The sequence below is a fragment of the Erinaceus europaeus genome, chromosome 2, assembly GCF_950295315.1.
Source record: "Erinaceus europaeus chromosome 2, mEriEur2.1, whole genome shotgun sequence".
NCBI classification, from domain to species: Eukaryota; Metazoa; Chordata; class Mammalia; order Eulipotyphla; family Erinaceidae; genus Erinaceus; species Erinaceus europaeus.
In genome coordinates, this window is record NC_080163.1 from 92,980,202 (window position 1) to 92,996,474 (window position 16,273).

The 16,273-nt window shown below is 40.7% G+C and overlaps 2 protein-coding genes across 7 annotated transcripts in view; one reads left to right on the forward strand and one right to left on the reverse strand.

Annotated features, from left to right (window-relative positions):
• The window catches only part of PALLD (palladin, cytoskeletal associated protein), an 811,300-nt gene that overhangs the window by 754,288 nt on the left and 40,739 nt on the right, over positions 1 to 16,273 (forward strand). For all 6 annotated transcript variants that reach the window (XM_060184240.1, XM_060184229.1, XM_060184234.1 and 3 more), the window contains one exon: positions 14,346 to 14,966. In XM_060184240.1, coding sequence (XP_060040223.1) covers positions 14,346 to 14,966 — 621 coding nt within the window. The remainder of the gene's footprint in view (positions 1 to 14,345; positions 14,967 to 16,273) is intronic.
• The window catches only part of CBR4 (carbonyl reductase 4), a 214,723-nt gene that overhangs the window by 114,951 nt on the left and 83,499 nt on the right, over positions 1 to 16,273 (reverse strand). The gene's annotated exons all lie outside the window — the stretch shown is intronic.

Below are 16,273 nucleotides of genomic sequence, written 5' to 3' on the forward strand. Positions count from 1 at the left end.
GTCTACAGTTCTGTCATTCTCTCTCCCCTCTCTTCCCCACCCCCACTCTCAATTTCCCGCTGTCAAATAAAAAGGGAAAAAATGGATTCCAGAAGTGGTAGATTTATAGTGCTGGCACCAAGCCCCTGTGATAACCCTGGTGGCAATAAATAAATAAAAGATTTACTTCCAAATAATCTGATTCCATGCTACAGAAACAAACACTTTAACCATTTGGTAGATTCTTTTACATGTTTGAGGACTGTATATATTTTTATCCATTTATAAACTTCGTACAGCAATACTTGATTTATTTATTTTTAGTATTGTTCTTACCAACAAGATGTTCTTGTTTGACCTTTGACACTATCCAGTAGACAACGCTGTACTATTATTTTAGTCTTTTCATCTATGTTTCCATTTTGATATTTGTAAACTAAGGAAAATGGACTAGGCAGTCTCCAGTTTACTTCAAAAAAAAAAAAAAAAAAAGAAAGAAAAAGAAAAGTGTTAGGAACCATATGAGCTAGAGTTTATGAAACTCCGAGAGGAAGGTTGAAGAATTACCTGGAGCCAAGTGCTAAAATGGCATTCACATGTTAACTCTCTCTTGTCTTCTCTCCTTGCTCTCAAATGGGCTTCCTTTTTGTAGGCTCTGCCATGGGGACCAGCAACTCTAGGGGATTCACTCCTTTCAGTTAGCTGTCAAAGGGCAGAGACGCATTCAGCCTTCATCTTCATTATGGATAATCCTAATAGCCCTGGCCTAACCTGGATCATAAATTAATCTGTAGAAGATTTGCTAGAAGATGACTGCAAATCCTGGGTTACAGGTTTACCCAGTTATTTGGGGAGATTATGATTGGCAAATCCACAAAGGAAAGTGGAGACACAGATTTGTAAAGGAATAGAGGAATGCTTTTCCCAGATGAAGGGAAGGAAAGCAAAGAATAAAAACAGATGCCCTCTCTTCTTGGAGTTTCAGGAAACTGATTTTAAGAAGGAGCTTAATCAACTCTCCACCTACTACTGAGTCATTATACGTTTATGAATGCTGACTGCCATGTCATCAACCAATGGTCTTATTCTCTTTTCAGAAATAAAGCATGACCCCCCACCTACACATTCTTCAGTTCAGTATCAGCCATTAGGAGCTCCCATCAGTACTTCCGCAATTCTTGACAAACAAGTCCAGACATCAGCATGTAATTCCAGGCAGACATCAAAGCTCCAGATTCCAACCCCGGCACAGACATTCAGTGCAGCTTTGTTAGGAACATGATTGGGTCTTTCTGACCTGCTACACAATGCACACACAAAGGAACCATTTCCTCTTTCTACGCAGGGACCGACTTTGTTATCTCAGGATACAGTCTCTGCTTTGAAAATGTGGCTGTAGAGCGTTGCAGTGTTGGGAAGAATGGGCCTTCTGAAAGAAAAGAATTGCAGAGGACTAAAGTTCTCACCATGTACTGAAAATATCCCCCGAGGCACTTTTCTTTCAAGGTAAACATAAGCTTCAGACAGTTTTTTGACAGATTACCAAATAAAATGGAAAATGGGCATTGGGACAGGCCACCGCTGCCTGGAACATGATGCAGTGCCACACAGATGCCAAATTTGGAACTGTGCTACCAGATTCACAAACACTCTCATAGGGGGATGGGAGCTTCATATGTTGGACACTTAAAAGGCAGAAGTATATGGACTGTCATTAGTAGAAGACACAGCCTGACTTGAGGAGGCCTGAGACCTGGTTTATGTATATGAGGTGATAATGGCACTTCCTTGGGAACATGCACCCTGGAGTAGGTTGTAGGAGGGAGGGAAGAAGAAAAATTATATATATAAATATATAATTATATATATTAAATTAATAATATATCATTATATATTAAAGTATAAAGTGCAGTTCTGTTTATTCTGTGATGGCAAAAAAAAAAGTCACAACCAAGACACTAATAAGAAAAACTGCATATACCATTGATGGCAGAACCATTTCCGAATGGGAGAATACTTAAATCATAAAACTGAGAAATCAGTGAGTTGGGTGGTAGTGCAGCAGGTTAGGCACACGTGGCGCGAAGCACAAGGACCGGCCTAAGGATCCTGGTTCGAACCCCCGGCTCCCCACTTGCAGGGGAGTCACTTCACAGGCGGTGAAGCAGGTCTGCAGGTTTCTTTCTCTCCCCCTGTCTGTCTTCCCTTCCTCTCTCCATTTCTCTCTGTCCTTCTGTCATATCTAACAACGATGACATCAATAACAACAATAAAAAACAAGGTCAACAAGGGAAAATAAATAAATATAAAAAAAAAAACCCTGAGAAATCACAGTAGAAAGCCCTCAGTTTTAAAAAATGATATTCTGAAGGAGTCCTCAGGAAAAACGTAGATGTGGATTTTTTTTTCTTTTTACACACACACACACACACACACACACACACACATTATTACAATATCATGTAGGTTTTAGGTATGCTTCACTAAAAATCAATATGTGATTTACACACACACACACACACACACACACACCCTACCTCCTTTCCTTCTGGTAACCACTAGCTGGTCTTATAGTTAATTTAAAGGTTTATTATACTTTAGTTCATCTGTTTGTTTTCTCCTTTTATTGAGTGAAATCATATGATGTTTGTCTTTCTCCATCTGGCTTATTTCACTTGCAGCATAGTAACCTCTTGGTTTATCTATGTTGTTGAAAATAGCAGGGTTTTGTCTTTCTTTATAGCCTAATATATCCTATATACACAAAATAGGTATTGAAATTACCACAAAAAAATTGAAGACAACCTCAGTGGATGGAGAAAAATGGGCGAAGGGAGGCTTTCCAAAATAGGGCAAGAGAAAGGAAACCTTACACTGAGTTTGGAGACCAGTGAAACTAAATTGTAAGATAAAAATGTGGAGATAAGAATGCTAAGGACTTTTTGGAGTTAAGTATAGCAGTTAAAAGATAACTATTGTTGGAGATAAGAATGTTAGGACTTTCTGGACCTAAATTTTGAGAATCTTGGAGTATTACTATACATCATTAGGGGAGAAACTAAGTTGGGGTAAGAGATATTCTTGCTTGTGACAGGGAAATGGGTAAAGACTGGAATTCAAGACTGAGGTCTGGATCAGAGAGAAGCATGGGGGCAGTCTAGTGATTGTTTATGAAAAGTGAGGACAGATGAAGTTTATTATCTTTTTTTTATTTTTTTATTTTTTACAGATGAAGTTTCTATCTCGGTAGGACAACCATAGAGAACTAGGATAGAATAAAATTTTGGTTGTGGGTATACAATGTAATCTTACAATCTTATAACCTACTATTAATCACACACACACACACACAAAATAGAATCCATTTTGCTGGTGAGGGGAGGACACAGTATCAAAGGTGGGAGAATACAAGCAAGTGTTAATGATGTCAAGGTAGAAGGATGTTTTGAGAAAGGGGTAAGACCTCATGTTGTCAGATCTACAGAGGTAGCAGGAGTGAGGGCAGAGAACTGATACTGCTGGTTATAGACCTTGGCATAAGCAAATTCTGTCTTTATGTTGAATAGTTAAGTATACAGTTCTCTCTTATTCACTTCTTTGGCTTCCAGTTACCAAGAGTTAGAAAATACTATGTAAAATAAGCTATTTTGAGAGAGACTACATTCTCATAATTTTTATCATAGTAGGTTCTTATAAATGTTCTATTTTATTATTATTACTCTTGCTGTGCCTAATTTATAAGTTAAACCTTACAGATACATTGTATAGTATAGAAGAAGAAAAAAACATGGTATATATTAGGTTCAGTTCATTTAAAAAAAATTTTTTTTTAATATTTACTTATTTATTCCCTTTGGTTGCCCTAGTTGTTTTATTGTTGAAGTTGTTGTTGTTGTTGTAATTGATGTTGTCATTAGATAGGACAGAGAGAAATGGAGGCGGGGGGCGGGGGAGAGACAGAAGGAGAAAAAAAGATAGACACCTGCAGACCTGCTTCACCACCTATGAAGCAACTCCCTTGCAGGTGGGGAGCCGGGGGCTCGGAACTGGAATCCTTACACATCAGTCCTTGAGTTTTGCGCCACTTGCGCTTAACCCACTACGCTACTGCCTGATTCCCTTTTTTTTTTTTTTGCCTCCAGGTTTATCGCTGGGGCTTGGTGCCTGCACTATGAATCCACTGCTCCTGGAGGCCATTTTTTTATTAGATGGGACAGAGAGAAATTGAGAGGGATAAAGGAGATAGAGAGGGAGAGAAAGACAGACACCTGCAGACCTACTTCACCACCTGTGAAGCAACCCCCTTGCAGGTGGGGAGCCGGGGGCTCAAACCAGGATCCTTGAATGGGTCTTGCACTTTGTACTATGTGCCCTTAACCTGGTGCACCACTGCCCACCACCCACGGTTCAGTTACTATTTGTGTATTCAGGCCCCTACTGAAGATCTTGGAACATATCCCCTATAGATAATGCCCTTTAATGTTACTTTTTAAAAAGAATTTATCTGGTGAAAAACTGTATGCTGGTTCTCTAGAGTTCTCTTGGGCCCTCTGGATTCTGCGAGCAGAGTTTCATTTGCATCTCAGACTTGAGAAATAAACCCAGTCACCCCATTAGTAGTGAGAGATGGGAAGTTTTATCGAATGTCTCCCATAGGAGCATCATGAGGTTCTGGCAAAATATCTCCTGCTTGTAAATCTCCTAATCTTCTGCCTGTATCTCCTCATAAGTCTCCAATCTCTCTAATGTCTCTCAAGTCTCTACTATCTCTGATCTTTCTAGTGTCTCATGCAGACTCACTGTCTCTGTATATTAGGGATGGATGCATAGAGTAACATCAGGTATAAACATATTATGGGCTTTACATAAATATAAACATCTTAATGCCATTTAAGACTTGTTATCGCCAATTCTATTGATTATATCAGATTCTATGTTTACCCTGAAAATCCTGACCTTACCCCAAGGCATAATTCAGGGATATCAAATAAGACAGGCTTCATATTAGCCTGAAGGTCCATTGACCACTGTCTGTGTTTACTGATATGGCCAGAACATCCCCCATGGAGGCTGCAGACAGAGCTAGTGACAATTTCTGACTTGTCTGGTATAATCCATTGTTGTTCCTAATTAAGAAAACCAGTGCAGCAGAGAAATAACAGACATTATAATCAGGCTTTCTCCAACATTTATTGCCACCAGGCTTATTGTTGGAGATGGGTGCCTAAATAACTACTCCATCACTCCCAGTGGCTATTATTCTCTCTGAGAGGAAACAGAGAGAGAGAGAGAGAGAGAGAGAGAGAGAGAGAGAGAGAGAGATGCAAGCTTGTGAAGCTTTCCCCCTATAGGTGAAGACCAGGGGCTCCTGTAGTCATGTACACTCTACTGGGTGTGCTGTGTGCTGCCACCTAACCCCAGGAAGAGTGGTGGGGGTGTGTTCAAAGTGAAAAGAAAATCTTAAAAATGATTATTAAACCACAAAAATAGTTGATACTTTAAAGGAATACATTAAAATAGAAATGCACTTAATCATAAGGACTGTTTTGATACAAAACTCACAAACTATTCTGCTTAATTTTATTTTTTTTTTCCTTTTTTAAAATTTTATTTGTAAAAAGGAAACATTGACAAAACCATAGGATAAGAGGGGTACAAGTCCACACAGTTCCCACCATCAGAACTCCGTATCCCATCCCATCTCCTGGTAGCCTTCCCATTCCCTAACCCTCTGGGAGTATGGACCTAAGGTCATTGTGGGATGCAGAAGGTGGAAAGACTGGCTTCTGTAATTGCTTCCCGGCTGAACATGGGCATTGACAGGTCGATCCATACTCCCAGCCTGACTCTCTCCTTCCCTAGTGGGGAAGGGATCTGGGGAAGCAGAGATCCAGGACACATTGGTGGGGCTGTCTGTCCAGGGAAGTCTGGTTGGCATCATGCTAGCATCTGGAACCTGGTGGTTGAAAAGAGAGTTAACATACAAAGCCAAACAAATTGTTGAGCAATCATGAAGCTAAAGGCTGGAGTAGTGCAGATGAAGAGTTGGGGGGGGGGGGGTCTCCATTCTGTAGATAGCTAGTAGGCATATTTTAGTTATATTCCAAAGGGCCTGTGGCTATACTAGTTTTTTTTTTTTTCCCTTGAGCCTGAAATCTGATTTTCTGATTTCTGAGCAGGTGGATTCTGCTTAATTTAAAAATATATATTTTTCTTAATTTTTAGAGATAACTTATTTATGGGTATCTCTCTCTTTAAAAATATAGTCGTAACAATTAGATGATACTTATTTATAGTATAAAAACATTCTTTCTTTACAGAGATGATTTACTATGGAATTATTTTAGCTTGCCTTGCTGATGCCTTTAAAGACCGCTTTTGTTTGCTAAAAAAAAAAAAAAAAAGAAAGAAAGAAAAAGCTATTATTCATTTTCCAAAATAGATATGAAAACAGCATATGTGAACATCTAACTTGTATATATGAGTAAACATCATACTTGGACTTGATTATTTAAGAGTTCCTCTAAAATTGGTTTATTTGTACCGATTAACTGTTACTAGGCCAATGATCACTGTAAGAATAATAATATCTGAAAGTTTCTTAGGGCCTTACAGATATTACATAATAAATTTCCATTTTAAAACTGAGGAATTAGCCATCAGAGAAGATAGGTAGACTAAGTCATAAATAGTTGGTTGTCAAGCTGGAGCCTGAACTATTTGAACATTTCTGTACTTGTTTGACCTTATGTTCTTTCTTATAATCAAATTACCTATGTGGAGTGGTTTAATCTGCAAGATACTCCTAGAATGAGGCTGTGTATTCCTGAGTACCATACTGATTAATGGAATAGTTGGTTTTGTATCAAAAAAAAAATCCATAGATTTAATCTAAATTGGAAAAATAAAAATGAACAGACTTTGTGAGAGTAAACAGGGATATACTGAAAAGATGATTGGGAGGGGCAAAGGAGTGAGTGCATTGCTATTTTGTTATTTCAGTTGAATAAGTCATTTGGTGAGTATGTCATAGTTAATTTCTTACTCTGCCTTTACTAATACCATCATGTGTTGTGGCAATAGGGATACATTCTGAGAAAGGCATTAGTTGGTGCTTTCATGGTTATGCAAATACAACATTAGCAGTGAATTTTGCATACTCAGGCCACGATGAGCAAAGCACTATAATACTAGATCCAGCATAAAGGGAAATGGTGCTGTCTAGAGCCTGGGAAGGCAAGATATAGGAGGCTGCTATGACTTCACCAAGCAATAGCAATTTATGGGCCACCGTCTCACATCATGTCATTAATTAGTGCAGGATTGTAATGTTTTGTTCCTACAAATATAGGATATACACCACTGTTTTAGATATATTTAGTTCAGTGAACATAGCTAAAATGAAGTTGATATAAAAGGGATAGCAGAAGCTTCTCAATAAAAAAAAATGGAAATTTGAGGAAATATTAACCATATGGAATCATAAAATATGTCAAAATCCTAACCTCACTGTAAAATCAAACATATCTATATATCTTTTTTTTTTTTCCCTGTTCTTAAAATCTTAGAAAGTTTATGCTTATGGCCTTGAAGTTCCTCAACATCTGTCTCACAGGGAGATTTTTTTGGTGGTTTCAATTGGAAATGAGATCACTGAGTTTGCCTCAAGTTTTGACAAAAAAGGCTGGAAAACAGATTTTTCTTCAAAATTGTACTTTATCTATGGTAAGAATTAATACCAAACATTTTCAATTGGGAATAGTCCATATTAATTCCTTTTAATGTCCACTAAATTACCATAGTTTTTGTAAGAATCAGCAGCTAATATCTTCCTGCTGTTCCTACTGGCCAATGCAGCAATAGAAATTAAAATCATTTAAAGCATTTAACTGTGATGTGAAGTTGATGCTATTAAACCCCTGCTTCACATTCCTCCCCTGAATAAAGGACAAGGCTGAACTACAAAGATCCCATCATTCAGATCCATCAGACCTGTTTGACTGCAAACTTCGTCAAAGGCTGTCGCCTGATCACTTACAATTTATGTTGGGATACAGATTGTTTTGGTGGGGATGCACATGCTTTGGACCACGTCCTGCAGCTTGCACAAAGCCAAATGACCATTTACCCCACAGAGAGTTGGAGCCCACAGATGTCCCAGAGAAGAGTTCTCTCTGCATTAGGTCAGCCAGCTGCTTAAGTTCTGAGGAGCAGCCCACGTCTGGATTGACCATTGTTAAGGCGTCATTTCCCACATCTCAGTCTTTTCTCCTTGTGCCTCACAAGAGACACAGTCATCCTTTGATTTTCCAGAGGCCTTCCCAAGAGGATTATAAGTTGGTCAGAAGTTGCCCCGTCTCTTCTTCATGGTACAAGGAATGACTTAAAATGGAGATCAGCTTTATGCATTAAGACATAAAGAGCTACTGCTTTTCTGTAGTATAGCCAAATGTCCTCATTCTAAGTAGAAAAACCAGGCTATCAAGTCATGTGCTGATTAAACTCAGGTGCCTTTTTCCTTGATTCTTTCTTTTTTTTATTTATTATTTACAAAATTATGAGATAACATGGGTATAATTCCACACCATTCCCACCACCAAAATCCTGAGTCACTGTTCCCTCCATTGGAAACTATAGGTTATAGTTGATTATTATTTCTATAGCTATCTCTTGTTATATATATTTGGCAATTTTTTCTAGGGTCCTACCTCTATTCCTTTCTTTTTAAAAAAAAATTATTTGTAAAATAGAAAATATCAACAGAAACATAGAATAAGAGGGGTGAAATTCCGCACATTTCCCACCACCAGAGTTCCATATTCCATCCCCTCCATTGGAAACTTTCCTATTCTTTATCTCTCTGGAAGCATGGACCCAGGGTCATTATGGGGTGCAGAAAGTGGGAGGTCTGGTTTCTATAATTGCTTCTCCAATAGACATGGGCATTGAAAGGTTGGTCCATACTCCCAGCCTGTCCCTATCTTTCCCTACTGGGGCAGGACTCTGGGGAGCTGGGGTTCCAGGACACATTGGTGAGGTCATCTGTCCAGGCGAGAGTCAGGTTGACATCATGTAGCATCTGCAACTTGGTGTTTGGAATATGTATTCCTTTGCTTCCTCCTTTCTTGTGGGACTCCTTTCAGTAGTTCTTGTAAGGTAGGGTTGATTGTGGAAAATTCCTTTCATTCTTAAATATTTGAGAAAACCTTTAGTTCTCCCTCCAAAATTAGGATAATTTTGAAGGATAATTTTGCAGGATACAGTATTCATGGCTGGAATTCCCTCTCCTTTAGAACTTTGAATATGCCATTCCACTCTCTCCTTGCCACCAGAGTTTGTAAAGAGAAATCTGATGAAAGTCTTAAAGCTCTGCCTTTGTATGTAACTTCTTTCTTCTCCCGAGAAGCCAGCAATTTTTTTTTCCCTTGTCATTGACTTTTGATAGTTTTACAATAATGTGCCTTGGCCTTGGTCTTTTTGTATTTATAAATCTGGGTGATCGTTCTGCCTCTTGAATGAGAATGTTCTGATGGTTTCCTAAGTGAGGAAAGTTCTCAGCTAAAATTGCTCTGAAAATGGACTCTGGGCCTTTGGCCTTGTCCTCTTCAGATATACCTACCACTCTTATATTTGATCTTTTGATGGAGCCTGCAATATCACAGAGAGTTGCTTCAGTCTTTCTAAACCATTCCTCTCCCTCATCTTTGAATTATAAGAAATATATTTTTAAATTGAGTTATTTTTTGCAATTACAACCTCCCTTCAACCCAAATCTAGTGCATTCCCTTTGATTTTTATATCAACTCAATTTTATTATGCATATGATTATCTTCAAGATAAGAGCAGTAGTAAATTATTGCTAAACAAAGCAAGTTATCTGGTTTGGACTCTGACCAAATGAATCTACTTTCTATGGTATGAAGACAAAAACTAAAGTATGAGGAATAGAGCCTGACGACTGAAGTACTAATATTAGCAGAGTCATAAGTGGAACCCAATTAGTACTCCCTCAACCAAAGCCCTTGTAGTAGTTTTGTTTTCTTTAAGTTTTGAAGTCTTTCATACTTTTTCTCATAATTTTTTTTCATACATTTCATGACAACTGAGCTAATCTCAGCCAGAGAAGAATCTGTTGTAGGGATACTCAGTGATTTATCCACTTAATTACTTATCTGCTTTCATTTGAAAAATTCTTAAAATTCTCCAGTCCTGTATGGGGTCTTTCTATATCTGCTTGCTGAACCCAGTGGGGTATAGAAATTAACTTCACTGTTGTCATGACCTGCCATATGTAGTGTTTGGTTGGGTGTTAGGAGGCTGGAAACCATGGCTTCTGCTTTCCCGTTGCTTAGGAATCATAGAACGAGAGCAGCTCACGGTTCACAGGGTACAGTAGCTTCATATAACAGTTTCTGAACCACACAATAAAATAATGAAAGAAAATACACAAACCAACAGTGTATTTATTCTGAAAATACAAATGTTTTCCAGCTTCATGATCCCAAGAGTTTCTCCAGACAATTACAAATATTCCATCTTTATTAGAATGAGCAGGGGATAAATTACTTGCAATCCAGACATTGCTCCAGAGAGCCATACTGGGAATTTCCAATTTATATAAAAGTTGTTTTCCAGAAGTCTACTTTCACATCATTTATTTTGAGCTTGGGCTGAAGCTCCCAAGAGAAAAAGTGAGTTATAGTAATAATAACTAACATTTTAATAAACCCTTTTTTTGTTTACTGAGCTCTTCAGAGAGAATGATGTAGCACAAGGTTTTCCGCCAACCAATAATTCTAATCCAGGTTCTGCCCTTAAGCTAGTTACTTGACCCCACTAACCTCTGGGAGATTTTTTTTTTTCTTATAAATGGGGATAATAATATCAGCCTTCAAGTGTTCTTGCAAAAGAGTAAATCTGGTGCCAGTTATGTGACAAGTACTGGCTGTCTCCTACCCATGAGAGGGCTTCGTGAGTGGGAAGGTGGGGAGCATCTGTGACCCCTGCCTTCTTAGCTGGTCTCTCAGCTCACCCTCCCCCAGCAACCTAGCTCTCCATGTGTCACTGCTCTCCTCTTGCCAGTTGCTTAAAGTGAAAGGAAAATCCCCTGCAGTAAATAGAAAATGATCTCCATTTTTAAAGGTCCATTCTGCAAAGTGGCATGGATTTAGTGGAGGTGTTCTTCTGCTGTGGAACATTTATCCAGTTTATACTATGAAGCAGACACTAACCTTCATGATATCTGTCCCACACAGTTCTTAGCTAGCCAAGTAACTAGTAGAGGATCACGCCAGTAGGTTCTGACTGCACATCATCATGTTTTTTTCATCACTTTTCCACACTGCTGCTTGGTTCTTACATTTTTTTATAAAACCATTTTTAATCCAGTGGCAGAAGAGATTACTGCACTGGAAAGCAAATCAAATCCTACATCACTATTTATCCCTATGAAATAAAAACCTTTTATCTTATACAGTTATCTGTAAAACTGCTCTTGTTGAAAGCTGTGCTGAAACCTTGGGGGAATTCTTGGTTTTCTCTGACATGGAAGGGATTCCCTTCCTGAGTGACCAGAATCAACTCATCTTTGCACTAACTGATCATACAAAGCGTCCAGTTTGAAGTTACAGAGTCTTAAATATTTTATTTATTTTTCAAGCCAGAACACTGCTCAGCTCTGGTTTCTGATGGTGCAGGGGATTGAACCTGGGATTTTGGAGCCGCAGGCAATGAAGATCTTTTTTGCATAGCCATTTTGCTATCTCCCCCATCCTAGTTATATAAATAAGTAAAACCTTGACTTATAGATATCCCAGTGCTGTGAAATGACTGGGAGGCTGTCTGGGAAAAAAAAGTCCTTAGGAGGAAAGATAACCACAGATTGCTTTTTAGTCACATTCAAGATGGGGTTCCTATAGCTGGTATAGGAAAAGACAGAGAAACAGACACAGGTCTGAGCAGGCTCTGTGACACATTTGTGAAAGGACTCTGATAAGTAGATAACAAAACGTCTAGACATCTCATTTCCTTAAGTGTTGAAGTCATTAGAATTGAAGGAGGGATAACTGTAGGGAATTTCTTAGATGTTCTTGAATTGGAAGTGTGATGAAAAGAGGGAGAAGGAAAAGAAGCTGGGAGAAGTTTGATGAAAGAGATTTGCAAAATAGAAGACTTTCTGAAATAGGACACCGAAGTGTTCAATTTGTGATCCAGGCTGGCTAGAACTCTTAACCTAACTTTTCAGTCTTTACACCGGACTTCCAAGAGGTTTAGTTGAATTTCAACTTAAAAAAAAAGGGGGTTTTCACAAAATCTTAGTGACAATTTGACATTCTAAAAAAAAGTCATGTTTCCGTTCTTTATATTGCTCATATGAGTAACCAGTCGTTGTTTTTCAAAGAAGTATAAGTCATTTGATAATAGATAGACAGATAACCAGGTGAGTATCCTTTAAGTAATAGAATATAGAAAATAATATAGCAGTGGTCCTGGACATGCCTGCCCAGTTTCTTGGCATGTTGTTTCTTAGGAGAATAGCTTTTCCAGAGCCACTCCTGATTCTGAGCAGAGGAGTCCAACTACAGGGCATCATCTGAGTATGTAAGCAGTTCCGACAGAGCCATCTTACAGTTATTTGCTGATTCTAGGACAAATTTAAATACCTTAAACACAGCTGAAGCTTAACTTTTTGTGAGCCTAAGCTGGCAGAGCAGAAGAGCAGTTCTAATGCCGGATCATCTGAGTGTTGCTAACAAACACCTTGAGAATAAGGTATAATTTGCCATGATTAGGAAGTATGAAGATAATTAAATCAGGGAGTCAGGAGCATTTGGAGAGTACTGGGTGATGGTTTGATTGGGTGATGGGTAGCTTTTATGAGCTCTATTCACAAGCCACTTCTAAATACAGGAAGGCAGGACACATGGGCTGGACAGTCTACTGAAACCACAGGGGCATCTGGAACCTCAGCTGACTAGGAGTCCCAGTGATGACATAGCTGCTCTCAAAATAATAAAATTAATTTCCTAGGACCTCACAAGGTTTTTTGTTATTGGAATCTTTATTGCTCTAAACAGATTACACATGTAGAACCAGCTTGTCTTTCTATTTTGCAGTTCCCAAGAAAGTGTTTCTTCTTATCTTTTCCTGGATTTAGCTGTAATCACTTAAATTATAAAAGGGGATACAATCGGGGAAAGGGATTTAGAACATCTCTATTGATGTTCCTGTAGCTCATGATAACACATCTAAATCTTTAATTTTGTCTTACTTTTTTATCAGCTACTTAATTATTGTTTATTGCTTTACATTTCTAAATGGTTAATCTGAAGATTAAGTGTCTATGAATAGGGAAGTGTGTGTGTGTGGTGGGGGGGATGTTTAGTTTTAAAAGGTTTAAAGAAGTTATAGCTCTGCTTACTCAGAGACCTTCCTATTTATCTGCTTGTTATAGTGCCACCTTCAGTTGAAGTTTCTTTTGACAGCCACTGGTCACTGATGTGAATAGAGGAGAACTTGGGTGTAAAGCTAAATAGGAAAGATTTTGAGTGAAATAGAGTAAGATTTTAACTAATTGCTGTTTATGAACTTGTTTTGGAAAATTATAATTCAGATTCTTCAGTGGAAAATATTTTGATTAAACTGTATTATTAGAATATAATATGCAATTTGTCATTGTGTATTAAGCACCTACATATTAAAGAGTTATCTGCATGTCCTTTAGATATGGCATAAAATTCTAGTATGTATTAAGAGTTGCATAAGTAGTTGACAGTTCAGGGCCTACTACTAAGGCCTTGTTTGCATACAGTAAAGTTTGTTTGGGGGAAACAAAAGCCAACAGTAGACTAAAACTTGCACCCCCAAATCAGCCTGTGCTAGTTATTAAATGCAGAGCTGGCAGCACTCAAGTAGGCAAATTGGGCTAGCCTCCATCTGCCAAAAATAACTGAGCGCAAATGGGATTTTTTTTTCTTTTAACTTAACTCATTTTGATCGAAATCTTTTTTTAAAAAGAAAGATGTTGGCCACGAATGAAAAGATTGAAGCTTATGTCAAGTTTTTTTTTTTTTTTCCTCTTAATAGTTCTGGATCTGTTAAAATGAAATATGGCTCCTGGAAGTCTGACAAGAGTTTGCCTCAGGATTTTCTAAATTGGTTTGGATCTTTTTTTTTTTTTTTTTTTAGGTAAAACTTACATTAGACATTGTGATAACCTAAAGAGTCTCTTCTTAACCAACTAACGGGTTGTGTCCAGATTCAGTCCTGGTGACTGACAGGGTGACAGGGCTCCTGACTAGGGCCGTGCCCTGGGAGGAGCGTGCAGCTGGCCCAGGTTAACCAGGTGTCCCTTCCTTTCCCCGCAGGGACCCTCTTCAGATCCAGCAGCTCCAGGACCAGATCCGCCGCGAGCAGGAGGCGGGCGCCCTACCCAGCGCGCCGCCCTCGCCGCCCTTCCCGCCGCCGCCGCCGCCCGCCTGCCCGGAGCCCATGAGCGCACTGGCGCCCCGCTCGGCGGCCGCCATGCAGTCGTCCGGCTCCTTCAACTACGCGCGCCCCAAGCAGTTCATCGCCGCGCAGAGCCGCGGCCCCGCGTCGGGCCCCGCCACGCCCGTCTCCAGCCCCAGCTCGTCCAGCCTGCCGTCGCCCCTGTCCCCCACGCCCAGGCAGCTGGGCCGCGCACCCGCGCCTCCTTTCGGCGCCGAGGTGGAAGCTCCATGGGGCCCGTCCTCGCCATCGCCTCCTCCACCGCCGCCTCCGGCCTTCAGCCCGCTGGGCAGCGCCTTCCCGGCTGTGCCCGACGTGTTCCCGCTGCCGCCGCCGCCCCCGCCGCTGCCCAGCGCCGCCCCGGCCGCGCACTGCGCTCAGCCCGCCGCCCGCTTCAGCCCCAGCCAGGCGCCCGCCGCCTTCCTCAGCGCCCTGCTGCCCTCGCAGGCCCCGCCGCCAGCCGTCAACGCCCTGGGCCTGCCCAAGGGTGTCGCCCCCGCGTGAGTCTGCCCGCCCACACTGCAGTGCTCTGACTGTCCTCTGTCTGTCTGTCTGTCTCTCTCCGGTGCAATACTCCAAACTCAGTCCAAGTTCTGCTTTGTGTTTCCCTTTCTGTGCTGCTTTCTCGACTTCTGTTTTATGAGTGGGATCATCCCATACTCATCTTTTTCTTTCTGGCTTCTCTCACTTAACATGGCCAAGATGGGTCGGAGAAGGTGGATTCGTTGTTCTTAATAGCTGAGTAGTATTCCATTGAGTATATATACCACAATTTTTTTTTTTTTTTGCCTCCATGGTTATCGCTGGGGCTCGGTGCCTGCACTGTGAATCCACTGTTCCTGGAGGCCATCTTTTTCCATTTTATTCCCCTTGTTATCATTGGATAGGACAGAGAAATCAAGAGAGGAGGGGAAGACTGAGAGGGAGAGAGACAAACAGACACCTGCAGACCTGCTTCACCGCTTGTGAAGCACACCCCCCCCCCCCCCCCCCCCGCGCGCGCAGGTGGGGAGCCGAGGGCTGGAACCAGGATCCTCATGCTGGTCCTTGCTTCGGGCCATGTGCGCTTAACCAGCTGCCCTACCACCTGCCCCCTATACCACAACCTGCTCAGCCACTCCATCTGTTGTTGGACACCTGGGTTGCTTCCAGGTTTTGGCTATTACAAATTGTGCTGCTGTGAACATGAGTATACACAGATCTTTTTGGATGGGTGTGTTGGGTTCCTTAGGCTGTATCCTCAGGAGAGGAATTGCAGGATCATAGGGTAGGTCCACTTCTAGCCATGTGAGAGTTCTCCAGACTGATCTCCACAGGGCTGACATTATACCACCATCAGTGCAGATGGGGGTTTCCTTTGTCCCCACAACCTCTCCAGCATTTGTTTTTTCCAAAGTGTTTTTTCCATAAACCTTTCGACCTAGGAATTCCATGTGTAAGGGTTGCCCCGCATTTCCCTCTGTTCAGTTTTTTAATTCCTTCCGTAGTATCTTTATCATGCTCCCTTGCCATTACCAAGATCTACTCTTTTACTTTTTTTTATTATTTATTTTTGTACTGGATAGAGACAGTCAGAAATTGAGAGGGAAGGGCGAGATAGAGAAGGCAAAAGAAAGACACCTGCAGAACTGCTTTACCATTTGCAAAGCTTTCCCCTTACAGGTGGGGACCAGGGACTCGAACAGGGTCCTGCACTTTGTAACGTGCGCCCAATCCGATCCTACACCACCCGGCCCCCAAGACTTTCTCTTCTGCATTAAATCATATCAAATTCTCTCAGGAACCACCCCTAGTTTAGGCAGTGCTC